Raw genomic sequence first — 13,987 nt, 5'->3', positions numbered from 1 at the left:
AGCATGAAAGACCATAATTCAGAACATATAAAACTCAGAAAGAAGGTAATAGAACACACACACAAAAGAAATAAAATTTTAAAAATGCATTTCAGAAATAAAGACTAAACTAGAAGGTACACAAGAGGGAATAAATATGACACACGAGCTCCAAGAAAAACAGAAGATGGAAAATAAGAAAAACAAAGGGAAAGGGAGAGATTTGAGACAGTGACAGATATTGAAGACAGGCAAAGAAGGTCTAAGATACAAATAATAAGCATTCTTGAAGAAAAAAAAAGCAAGGAAAAAACAATATTAAATACTATAATTAAAAACAAACTTCTCTGAAAAAAAAAGATTATAAAGTATAATCTAAAGAAAACACAGCAAACATGAGAATACCAAACCAGAATGACCAAGAATAAGAGTTACTCTAGTAAAATTACTGGAAGAAATAAAAAAAAGGAAGGAAGGGAGGAAGAAGGGGAGGAAGGTGAGGGAGGGAAGGAAGGAAGAAAGAAAGAAAGAGTAAGCAAGAAAAAAATGCTATGAATGTCTAAAGTACAAGTCTTGTGAGGGAAAGAATGGTGTATTACCAACAGACTTTGAAAGCAACACTCTATGCCAAAAGAGAATAAAGAAACATATTCAAGCAAAGAAAAGCTGAGTCAAAGGTTTTATATCCAGCAAAAATGTTTTTCAGGTACGAAGGGCAGAGACGTACTGCTATTAACAAGTAAGAACTTAGTGAAGATTATTCCCATGAGTCCTCCCTGAGGAAATCTACCAGAGTATGAGCTGCAGGCAATAAACAAACAAATAAACAGAGGGACACTGACATAAAGACCATAGTAAACATTAAGTATATAGTTTACTTGTAGAAGACTAAATGAGGACTGAAGAGGGGAGAGTGTGAGATGTGCTGGCCATATGGTGAGGCAGTGTGGACACAGTACAATTGCAAAAAAGTGGGGGAATGAGGAAAGCATAATGCAAAACAACCTTACAAATTCTTCTCAGTAACTATTATGGCAGTATTAACATTATTATTTTGGGACTATTTGCATATAATATGGGATGAAGCAAATAAGTAATTATGGATTATTCTAATTCAACCATCCTCTGTTAACTTAAGAATCAAGATTTTTAGTGTGAAAGAAAAGAGATACAAATAAAAAACAGAAGCTAAGTAAAAAATACCCAGTAGTCTGAATTTAAATTAAAGAAATCAGTATGAGCTCCTGTGGTATTTTATCTTAAAATTTACACATACATACATATGTAGATAAATAAAAAAGTAAATGAAGAATTTCCTGGCTATGTCTACAAAAGAGGCCTAAAAACAATGACCAACAAGAAGCAATAAGCACCTTTGGCACCCAGATTGTGATCCTGAAATACCATTTTCTGTTGAGAGAAACGATAACTACTTGGAGAGTGTTTAACTGCAGATTTGGGGCAAGAAATGTACCAGATGAGCCTAGAATAACTACTAGGCTCATGTCAAAAGTATCATGAAGAGGTTCTTAACCAGCCAAAGATAGTATACCTTGAGTTCCCACAAGGAAAATAATTACAAGGGACTGAAACCCAAATACGTTTAAATCCATAAGTTCATAATATTTAACAAAATTATTGAACACTTTCAGAGGATCATAGGAAATCAATTCATTATCTTGAAAAACGTTAAATGGAAAGAATGAAGCACTGATTCTGCTTTTGCTCTGTCAACTATGCCATTGTTTCAAAAAATCATAAATGATTGGAAATGTCTCCATAAAAATACTACAATTAATAACTGAGAACTGGTAGAAATGATAGAACTAAAATATCATAGTTCTGTAAGTCTTGATGAATCAATGAACTTAAGCAGCGAGTAACAAGATAGCTGGTAACATCTCAGAATGCAAGCCCACCAGATACTATGTGCTTCCCAGTGAAAAAAATAAACGCCCTCTACAGTCTTGCCAAAGGGACTGGCTATGACTCTGACTGAGCCTCTGGATCCAGGGCCATTCTGCAGGAAATACAGGGCACAGAGGAACACGCTGAACTGCACCCCGGGTGAGCAACCAGCAACATCCGGACTGTGGGAAACTCTACAGGTCAAACGGCCAGGTTTAAAAGAGTAAGTATGAAGCCAACAAAGAACAGAGGAAAATCCTGTGGATCAAGAGATTCCAAGGAAACGCACGGCTCTTAAACGGGCAAGATTAAACTCTACTGTCTAAGGACATACAAACTCCAGTAATAAACTGTAAGGAAACAGGAAATGTGACGATAAAAGTCATGGTAGCAGTCGCCTTGGTGGGCGGGAAAGTGGGATTGAGACGGGACGTAAGGAAGGACTTCTGGGGTGACTGGCAAGTTCTAATTCTTGACCTGGACAGTGGTTATGAGAATGTTTGCTCATTAAGCTGTAATTTGTTTTGTGGGGATTTCCATAGTTATGTTTTACCTTAAAAAACTTTTTTTAAGTTAAAAAAAAAATAACCCTTTCCAGACCCCTCACCTGTGCCTTGGCCAGTTTCTTTTCCAGGAGGTCCCGTTCCCGCTCCGTTTGCTGCAGACGTTGATTAAGCTCTACTATGTCTCCTCTGAGTGATGCCAGGGCTGCCAAGTGGAGCTGCAGTGACAGAAAGAAGGAGCACAAGGTTAGACCCCTCAGCAGAAACTCATTTCCGCCCCTTCATTCCCTGTAATTAGTGTGATCACATAAAAAAGGCATCATCTAAAATGGGGCACCTTGGGTGACATTAATCTCAGGAGACAATGGACATAAATCAGGTGTCTTACAGGCAAGCTGGGTACCATGGTCACCCTAAATGTATCAGGGAGAAAACTGTTATGTGTGGGCAGTAGGACCGACTTGTGCATCGTCAAATTAAAACAGAGAGCAAAGCTGCTCATTCTAAGGACTTTCCCCAAGTTACCTCAGCAAGGATGGGATTAAGAGCTGGTGTGAACTGCCTGATTCTCAAGAAGCAAGGAAAAGGCAGGACCAAATTAGCTTTCACCTTTGGGAAGACATGCAAGTTGAATGGGGCAATTCAAATTTTCCCCCTCAGTTCAAACAGCCATATTGCTTCGTGTCTAGACAAACCAAGGGGCTGAATATTAAGAAAAAAATGGGAGGGCTCATTGTTTCAGATGCTCTCCTCCTCAAGCTGACCCATTCATTTTCTTGCCAGCTCCTCCTTCTTCACTGTCCCCTAGACTAGACTGACTAGACGCTGCTTCTGTGCTAGCATGCCTCTCAGAAGCAGAGCCAGAACTCTGATAAATTATGCTGTGAAAAGATAAACCGAGAATCCATTGCTATATCCTTCCTTAGTCAGCTCTCCCAGCTTCACTGGAGCTAGAGAGAACATTCGTCAGTGGATCAACAAAATGGACCACACACTTCCAAGATCTCAACCTGCTCGACCTTCATGTTCTGTGCACTGAGCTTCAGCTGCACACACACCTACTATACACGTGCCCGCTGTGGCTTTGCAGGCTGATAGCTGGGACCATCTTTAAGATCTGTTCAACCATGGCTCCCGCAGCAGCACCTTCCAACCTTCTCTACCCTGACTCACTACTTCTCGCCCGTCTTCACTGTCAGTCCCAGGGGGAGCTCAGACCATCCCCTAGCTCAATTCCACACTGCACCTGAGTGAGTGACTGGAATCCAAGCAAACCTTTCCTCTTTGTAGGGTTTTTTGTAGCTTCTGCCAAGAGGGATTTAAAGTAAGGGGTGAACAAATAAACGTGATCTTTGAAGACGGACACAGTAAGATGGTATGCAATTCCACTTTGAGGATTTTAACTCCAGGTTTTGAAAAATGCTCTTTTCTGCAACCTGCGCCTCCACACTGCACGGTTGCTGGGAGGCTGAGGGAGGGTGAGCAGGTGAGGAGGCACAGGGCAGGGGCCGGGGGTTCCCAGCAGTTGTCTGTTAGACTGTAAAAGCAGTCAATGAGACGTCACTTAATGGCATTGGGGCTGCAGACCAACAGATCAATAGCCGATCTGAAATCAGGAATGTATGAAATTTAAAAAAGGAAATGTCAGGCAATCTGGTGGTATTTGCCTTCTCACGTAGGGCTAGGGCTGCTCAGAAAAAGGTCACTTTGGGTTTCAGACACAGGGTTTGGGTGATAAACTCTCAGCACAAATACCACAGTATTCCCACTGCACGCTCTTTGGAGGCAGCTTTGCTCCCAGTGTGGATAAGAGGAACACAGATTTACTCCCTGAGGCAGCTGAGTTGCCCCCACTGCCTCTCTACTGTCAATCTGAGGATTTTCCTTCAGCGTCAGACACTGTAGTCTGTTACGTTCAGACTTGGGAGAAAAGTCACCACCTACTGCTGGTGAGAAGGATAAAATACATGGAGAGCTGACATGTTCTTTAAGAAATAGAGGAGGGAAACAAGGATCCCATCTGTGTGAGCCTAGACGCGCCTCCTCTCTCAGACATCGCCCCTCCTACTCCCAGGGGAAAGGATGACAGAGGAGGCTGCACACTCCACACTGACTTGGTGAACCTGGCCAGATGGGGAGACACACAGAGGTCATTGCCATCACAGTCCACGGCAGAGGAGGGTCAGGAAGGGTCACTGCTGTGGAAGGAGAGCACCGCTCTCTCCAGACTGTGGGAGGCTCCATCAATGTGCATGTGGGGCAGGTGCCTTCTTGTCCCCGGGGAAGATGCCTGCCCTGAAGGAATGGATCAGTTATCTTAATGTCAAGATTTCTTAAAAATCTCACGAATGTGATGGGCCCTTCTCCTAGAGAAGAGTATACATTTGGGGTTTATGCATGCGTTACATATAATCAAGTCGATGACACACTCTGGAATCTATCTGTGAACTCTGAATTATGAACTATCTGGACTAGACGCCAGCCTGGGGAATCCCACCTAAGTTCTGTAGACTGAGTCATGGGTCATAATCACGGTGTCTGGGTGGAGACAAGGCCCTTGGTACGTGACACTTCTCACTTCCACATGCGCAGGTCAGGATCGAAAACCCAGAGACTGACTTGCTTACTCCAGGTCCCACAGAGAGCTCAGCACCAGAACCAAGGCCACCGTTACCTTTCCTCACTATACAGTGTTGTATTTGACAGTAATTTTCAAGTTGGTTTTTTTTTTTTAACGTGAATGAAAACTTATTTCCCTCTGACCATAAAAGTAATGAAAATGTAACACAAAAATTAACTGGAAAGATAGCATTGTAACATTTTGGTAGTGGCCTCTGGGTGGTTTCAAACATCTTTGGGATACTTTTTGTTTAATAAGGGTTTTTTTTTTTTTTTTTTAAAGAAAAACAGGTTTTTGTGTTAAGGAACCAAGAGCTGTGACTGTTTTCTGCAGGTGAAGTCTGTAGCATAAAAGGGTTATTTTCCTTCCCTGCTGCATCTTCTTTCCATGTCCACCAGCTCTCTTGATAGAAGGCAAACTCTTGGTTCCTGAACACAAAAGCCTTTTTTATCAGCACCACGCTCTAACCAACTGAGCTAACTGGCCAGTTGCTACAAAAGCCTTTTTGATGGAGGTCGTAACGATTTTCTCTTCCTCTAGTCTTGCTGCTGGGACATTGATGTGATGGATGGAGCTCCAGCAGCCATCTTGCTTCATAAAGATGTGGTCCACACTCTAGGGAGTGGAAGATGCCTGAACCCCTAATAACTTTGTTAAGCCACCCTATCAGTTATGGACACCCTAACCCCAGACTTCTTTCTGTAACAGAATAGCAAGAACAGACTTCTGTTGTATAGACAATTATTATGTTGAGATACTCTGGCAAATGAAATTGATCTAATCCTAATTCATAAAGAATCAGATAAACCTGGGTTCATATCTCATTTGTGCTGCTTGTCGGTGAATTGTCTTTGGACAGTTTATTTAATCGGTCTGTTACAGGGCTGTTGTAAAGGCAAAATGAGATGGCGTTCATAAAATGACCAGCACAGTGTCTGAAACTAAGTAATCACTAAACAAAGGTGCATTTCCTCTTTCCCAGGCAAGTTTTCAGTCAGCACGTTTCAAGTCAACAACCTTCTCAGGTGAAGCCTCATTAGAGGTAGTGAGAGATACTTTCAGATGAGTAGGTAACACAGTCCTGTCTTGGAGCAGCACATTTCCTGGTGGTTAACAGCATAGGAATGAGAGGCCAGAGCTGTCTTGCAGGATTCTGCTGAAGTCCCAAGGCTTAAGGAGCTGACTGTCAAGGCTCTTAATTCTCTGCAAAATATTAACCTGAGGCCTCAGTGAGGCTGGGATGGGACCAGGGCACTTCCTATACAATTTTAGGTCTAGCACGTAAAGGATATAAATCCACACATACCTCATATTCCTGGAGATAAAAGGTACTAATTCCCTAGGCTGTTTGAGCCCGGCTTCACATTCATTTTACACTGTGCATCAAAACAAAAGTAAGCCACCTGGAAATCTGGCTTCAAGACAACTAGTTCAGCTGGCTGTAAGGACAAGCTCGTTTAGCCTCTGACAGATCAGGTGTCCAGTCTGAGTGAGGAGCGAGCAGGGCCTTTGTGACAGCCTTTCATGCTGGTTCCTCCTGGGCTACATGGATAAATGGGCTTCCAGTTACCTATTAGCCAGGAGACAGAGGGCTTTGCACTAAGATGCCCTTTTAAGCCAGCAGCCCAGTGACTCTGAGGACCCTCCAGGAGCATCACTGTGTATTCCTGGTTATAAGGTGCTTCCTCATCTTGCTGCTGCTCACAGTAAAAACAGCAAACACATGCTGGCCCTGTCCTGATCACCAGGCACCCTCCCATGCATCATCTCACTGGTCTCCATCACTCCACAGCTCCAGGGCCTACAGCAACGTGATGAATCCCAGTTTACTGAGGGACAGGTACTCTTTCCAAGGACCACAGCTGGTGAGGGGGACCCAGGACCGGAATCTAGGCTGTCAAACTCTAGGTCCGCCACTTTACTCATCTTTGTGAGACTGGGGTCTACTCTTTCACAGCAGTGTCTTCAAAGGGACCAAAGATTTCCACAGTTACACCTGAAATGGAGGAAAGAGTACATCCCCAGGCCTCTATCCAGAGACAGGACCACGGAGCACTCACGGTGCGATGGCTGAGTGGGCCCTCCCCGCTCTGCTGGCGGGCGAGCTCGCGCACAGCAAACTGTGCTTGCTCTTCCTCCCTGCTTTCCTGGGTCTGACACCTGAGGCGCTCCCGTATGCCATTCTCTGCCGGGGTACCTTTATTTCCTTCCCATCAGTGATGACGGGAAGGCCCATCTCGTCCTTCTAACTGGGCCACTTGCCCTCCAGCGAAAGGGTACACGCAGTTTTTGCTTACGGTTGAGTGATGACAGTGGGTACTGCCAACTTCTCTCACCTGGTGAACCGTTCTCTTCATTAAAGGGGAAGAAGTGAGTGCAGCCGAACACATTCCTTTTTTTCCTTTTTTTTTGAAGTATAGTCAATTTACAATGTTATGTTAATTTCTGATGTACAGCATAGCAATTCATTTATATATATATATTCCTTTTCATATTCTTTTTCAGCATAGGCTATTACAAGATATTGAATATAGTTCCCTGTGCTGTACAGTAGGTCCTTGTTTTTTTATTTATCTTACATATAGTAATTAGTATCTGCAAATCCCAAACTCCCAATTTATCCCCCCCCACCCCACAAACATTCTTGACAGGTTCTGCACTAAGTGTTTCTACACTTTACCTCATTCCTTCAGCAGCAGAGTCCTTCAGAGGAAAGGCAGTGTCACAACCCCAATGCCAGGCTCTGGGAATATTTTAAGAATTCTAGGCAACTCAAGAGTAATATAAGTCCTAACATGAATAGCTACCGTTTGCTGAATGTTTGATGGGCCCCAGACACCTGGACTAAGCACACTGCGTGCAGTATCTCACTGAACTCTCACTGAGATGCTAGGAGACAGGTATTACTGCCTTCTGACAAATGAGGAACCAAGGCACAGAGAAGGGGTAGGAAATCAGTCCAAGGGCAGGAAACTGATAAACAGTTGAAGAAATATTGACAAACAGACACTCCATGGAGGATGTGTGGAGGCCAGGTGTGTGCACTGGCAGGGGTGGAGACATGGGAAAAGCGGGGAGCAGGAGAGGTGGCAGGGCAAGACCTCAGGCAGCAGTGATGAAGCTTGGGGCTGGTGGTCAGCTCAGCTTGGTGTGAATTTGGGGGACACTCTAACTTCCTGCACTTCTTCATCCTTTTGAGCAGGGTTTGTACCAGAGGGCACCCCCTCAGTTCTGTACTTGCAGCTTCACATACTTTATTTGCCCACTGGTCCCAGAATGGATTCACTGAAGCTCACTGTCTGAGGAAGCTTCAGGATACACAGAACTGATCAGCAACAATCTTTGCCCTGGAAATTGAAAGAGCGTTCAGGATCATACATAACCTTTCTGCAGGCGAGGGAATTTAAGAATGTCTAGTTTCACTCCCTAGTTGTAAACAGACTTGGAGAAACAAGGCTCATCAAATTTAGATTTCCTCATTCGCTGTCCAGAGGCTTCCTGCTCTCCCATATGGCAATCCAGGAGCTCCTGGGTAGTGAATAAATGTCTATATCCCAGCCCTGTCCTTGGAAATAGCAGGAGACATCTGTATACAAGAAAGCAGGCTCATTCAGCTCCTTCTGCAAGACTCCCTGCACCGCGGGTGCTCCAATTCAAATACATAAAGAACAAAATCCTGGCAAAAGGGTAGTATTCCCTGCCAGATGGACACAATCAAGCATGTTCAGTGGCTTCCAGGACTGGAACGTTCCTATTTACTGCTAGAATTCCAGCTAGGCGCACCTGCTGTGTAATATTTCAAGAAAGGATGCTCATCGCCTTGAAACTTAAAACTCATTAAATACCGTCTACAAGATTGCCCTCCTGCACGCTAACCACTTTCTGCTGCCCTAGACCACCTCAGAAATCAGCAGCTTTTTGTCTTGCATTTTACCTTATGATTTCATTGCTTACTGGTCCCCAAGTTAATTTTTAGACCTCTGCTGAAATTCAGTTGTTGAGAACAGCAACCTAAGGCCCCTTCAACATGGAAGCACTAAAGTACCCTCCAATAAAAAAGCTAACTCCATCCAAGAGTGCCTGGTGTAGGTGATGGTGCCAAATCACAAAGCAGAACCCAGGTACTAACGGGGAAGCAGCCACACCATCATCCCTAGGACCCACTTGAGGCAATTCTTCCCCTGCCTCAGATAAATGGTTGGGGTGCTCACGGAAGGGAGGTATCCAAGACTGACCATCCCAGCTTTGAAGATAACCCTCAATCCCACCCTGTCTTCAAAATTATGCTCCTCTAAAAATAAGTCACACTGAATCTGTAGATTGCCTTCAGCAGTATGGTCATTTTAACAACATTAATTCTTTCAATCCAAAAACATGGTATACCTTTCCATCTGTTTATGTTGTCTTCAATTTCTTTCATCAGTGTCTTATAGTTTTCGGAGTATAGGTCCTTTGCCTCCTTAGGCAGGTTTATTCCTAGGTATTTTATTCCTTTTGATGTGATGGTAAATGAGATTGTTTCCTTAATTTCTTTTTCTAATAGTTCATTGTTAGCACATAGAAATGCAACAGACTTCTGTATATTACTTTTCTATCCTGCAACTTTACTGATTTCATTGATGAATTCTAGTAGTTTTCTGGTGGCATCCTTAGGATTTTCTATGTACGGTAGTGTGTCATCTATCAACAGTGACAGTGTTACTTCTTCCTTTCTAATTTGGATTCTATTTATTTCTTTTTCTTGCCTAACTGCTATGGCTAGAACTCCTAAAACTATGCTGAATAAAAGTGTTGAGAGCAGGCATCCTTGTCTTGTTCCTGATATTAAAAAAAAAGAAGAAGCTTTCAGCTCTTCACAGTTAAGAATGATGTTAGCTGTGGGTTTGTCATATATGGCCTTTATTATGTTGAAGCATGTTCCCTCTAAGTCTATTTTCTGGAGAGTTTTTATCACAAATGGATGTTGGTTTATGTCAAAGCTTTTTCTGCATCTATTAAGATGATCATATGGGTTTTATTCTTCAACTTATTAATATGGTGAATCTCACAATGATTGATTTGCAGAGAGTGAAAACTACTTACATCCCAACTAGAATAATTTTAAAATTTGTATGGAAACACAAAAGATCCTGAATAGCTAAAACAATCTTGAGAAATAAGAATGGAGCTGGAGAAATCATGCTGCCTCACTTCAGACTATACTACAAAGCTACACTCATCAAAACAGTATGGTATTGGCACAAAGACACACAGATCAATGGAATAGAATAGAGATCCCAGAAATAAACCCACACACTTATGGTCAATTAATCTACCACATAGGAGGCAAGAATATACAATGGAGAAAAGACAGTCTGTTCAATAAGTGGTACTAGGAAAAATGGACAGCTACATGTAAAAGAATGAAATTAGAACATTCTCTAATACCATGCACAAAAATAAACTCAAAGTGAATCAAAGACCTAAATGTAAGACCAGATACGTAAAATTCCTAGAGGAAAACATAGAAAACTCTTTGACATACATCATAGCAATATTTTTTTGGATCCATCTCCTAAAATAAAGAATATAAAAGCAAAAATAAACAAATGGGCCCTAATTAAACTTAAAAACTTTTGCACATCAAAAGAAACCATTGACAAAATGAAAAGACAACCTACTGAAGGGGGGAAAATATTTGCAAATGATATGACCAATAAGGGGTTAATATCCAATACATAAAAATAGCCCATACAACTCAACATCAAAAAAACAACTCAATTAAAAAATGAGCAGAAGAACTGAACAGACATTTTTCCAAAGAGGGAATGCAGATGACCAACAGGCACATGAAAAGATGCTCAACCCTGCTAATTATCAGGAAAATGCAGATCAAAACAACTATGAGGTATCACCTCACACAGGTCAAAATGATTAGCCTCAAAAAGAACACAAATAACAAATGTTGGCAAGGATGTGGAGAAAAGGGAACCCTGTAGACTACTGGTAGGAATGTAAATTGGTGCAGCCACTGTGGAAGACAGTAAGGAGGGTTCTCAAAAAATTAAAAATAGAACTACCATATGACCTAGCAGTTCCACTCCTGGCTATATATCCAAAAGAAACAAAAACACTAATTCAAAAAGATACATGCACCTCTATGTTCACAGCAGCATTGTTTACAACTGCCAAGATACGGAAGCAACCTAAGTATCCATAGACAGATAAACAGATAAAGAAGATGTGAAATACATATATACACACATACACATACACAGAATGGACTACCACTCAGCCATAAAAAAAGAGCAAAAATTTTCCATTTGCAGCAACATGGATGGACTTGGAGGGCATTATGCTAAGTGAAGTCAGAGAAAGACAAATACTATATGATATCCTTATGTACAGAATCTAAAAAATCCAACAAACTAATGAATAAAACGAGAAGCAGCAGAATCATAGCTAAGGGGAACAGACTAGTTGTTACCTGTAGGGAGAGGTAAGGGGGGAGGGGCAATACAGGGGATTAAGAGGTACAAACTTTTAGGTATAAAATTAGCTACAAGGATATATTATACAATATAGGGAATATAGCCAATATTTTATAACAACTATAAATAGAGTATAACCTTAACAAATTGTGAATTGCTATATTGCACATTTGTAACATATATTATCATACATCAACTATACATCGATTAAGAAATGTTTTAAATTAAAAAAATAAATCACATAATTTTTACTGGACATAATATTCGCAAATATGTGGATGTGCACTATGTGCTACTGCTCTAAGCACACAACGTGCACTTTCTCAGTTATTCTCCACACAGCATTGTGGAATAGGTAGTGTTGTTAACTCCAATTTAAAGAGGTAGAAATTGAGGCTTACAAGTTCAGGAACTTGTCAAACTAGTAAGTGTCAGAGCTAGAATGAAAACCCAGGACTGTCTAACCCCACAGCCCAGTTCACAACCACCACGCCTCATGCTTTACAACAGAATATCCTAGCACTTCAGAGATCCTTTCAGATACTCATGAAACTGATGAGAAAAAAAGAACCCTCTGTCTGAGACCTTATCTATCAGAAGGGAAAAAAGCAGAAATGCAAAATCAGCATGAGGGAAAAGGTATTAACTCTTTAAAACTTCAAAAATTTTGAGAAACACAAGATCATTCACCTGATATAAGACCCAGGAAAGAACCAGGGAAAAATTAACCTCCAGCTATTTCCATCCGTTATGAGAAAAGGTTAAAGAGGAGAATATTGCAGTGTAGGTAGAAAAGCTCTCAATTCTACTAATTAAACAGTACATGGAAGGAAAGGTTGCTTTAACTGATAGATCTTTAAAAATAAAAAAAAGCTGAGTATTTTATACAGACATACTTTAAAATTTACTATACAACAGTAGCTAGTAAAATAGTCACAGCATTTTCCACTAATAGATTCTTACTTTTTGTGGTGCTATTTTCAAGGGAAACCAAAATTATATGCAATACAGGATATATGGAAAGGAACACAAACAAAATAAAGACACTGCAATAAACTGGCAGCACCTACTTAAATTTCAAGGTGGCTTGCAACTTAATGACACATTGTGAAGGAGATCGAGATGTAACAATTAAATCCTGCTAATCAGAAGACATGAATATTTCAGTGTGTACTAAATACTGATGTGCCCATGAGCCAGAAACTCCCACAGAGAATTATATGAACAGGAGTAAAAGAGTTCCCTGACAAGGCCTGCATTGTTCATAAATTTTTATATTGATCCAATTTAGTAGGTATTGAATTCTCCACTCTCGAGAAACCAAGTACCTTTAATGGCGAAACACTCAATAAACTCTGCAGATGAGGAAAAACCAAGGTATTTTTCACAGCAATAGATAGTGCTTGGGAAATACCCTATTTTTTACTGGATTGAGAATAATGTTTTCCTTTTGGAAAACAACCGAAGATTTAGATTTGAGTTTGTGCACATGTGTGTACTGATACAGATACATGCTTATACACACATACACATATTAACACATACACATATAGACTTCCTGTGTCTACACACGCTCTCAGACTCAAGGCACATGCTCTCAGACTTTTTACTCAAGCCAGCAACAGACAAGATGTGGACTATTGAGATGTTCAGTACCATCATTTTCAAGTGCAGTCCCAACATTTAAGAGAGATTCTCACGTGCACTATTTTTTTTTTTAAAAAAAAATCCCCTTAAAATGCTTGATGCCATGAACAAACTCCCATTTCAGGGTAGGCTCAAGTTTACCCTGGCTTCGCCTTCCTGACCACAGGGCTGCTGACGGATGGGTCATTTTACCACTCACTGGTGTATCTAATCCAAAGCACCAGAACAGGGTTGAAGAGACATTTCAAATCTGCTCAATGTTCTATCCCATCAGGGGCCCCACTGAGTGTTTCAGAGAACAGTGTGTTTAGACAGGGAGAGGAAAAGGTCTGAATCTTCTCTCCTTTCTAAGTCACCTAACCCAGGCAACACCAGTCCCAACCAGGACTTGTTCCTTGAAAAGGAAGAAAATGGGAGAGGGAAAAGAAAAAAAGAAAATGATGGAAAACACCAGTTTAGGGGTTAAGGACATAGGCTTTATAACAAAACAAAAATGCCAGACTTGAGTACTAGTTCAAACTTGGTTAAGTTGTTAAAATGTTCCAAGTCTCAGTTTACTCACCCTGTAAAATGGGCATGATACCATACAGAGTTGTAAGATTAAATGAACATACTATAGGCAACTCACCTGACCACAACGCTGCCTGGCAGAAGGTTAGCCACAATGGCTATTATCATTTAATTATCATGGTCATCAGTCATGCTCCATGCTTGCTAAAAAGCATCGTGATAACACTGGCCTTGAAAACATTGATGGGTTACTCTCCTATCTCCTTGTTTACACAAACCCTGATGAAGCAATCAGAATGACCCATCACCTTGAGGCCTAGATCACATTCATCAGAGGAATCTAGACTCTG

At 41.2% G+C, this 13,987-nt stretch overlaps 1 protein-coding gene across 4 annotated transcripts in view; it reads right to left on the bottom strand.

Moving 5' to 3' along the window:
• Positions 1-13,987, bottom strand: part of MCC (MCC regulator of WNT signaling pathway) — a 371,860-nt gene that overhangs the window by 104,469 nt on the left and 253,404 nt on the right. For all 4 annotated transcript variants that reach the window (XM_006192560.2, XM_032476494.1, XM_032476495.1 and 1 more), the window contains one exon: positions 2,495-2,608. In XM_006192560.2, the coding sequence (XP_006192622.2) occupies positions 2,495-2,608 (114 nt within the window). The remainder of the gene's footprint in view (positions 1-2,494; positions 2,609-13,987) is intronic.

The sequence above is a fragment of the Camelus ferus genome, chromosome 3, assembly GCF_009834535.1.
Source record: "Camelus ferus isolate YT-003-E chromosome 3, BCGSAC_Cfer_1.0, whole genome shotgun sequence".
Taxonomy (NCBI): Eukaryota; Metazoa; Chordata; class Mammalia; order Artiodactyla; family Camelidae; genus Camelus; species Camelus ferus.
Note: the sequence above shows the minus strand (reverse complement) of the source record. Positions and strands in the feature narration are given on the sequence as shown.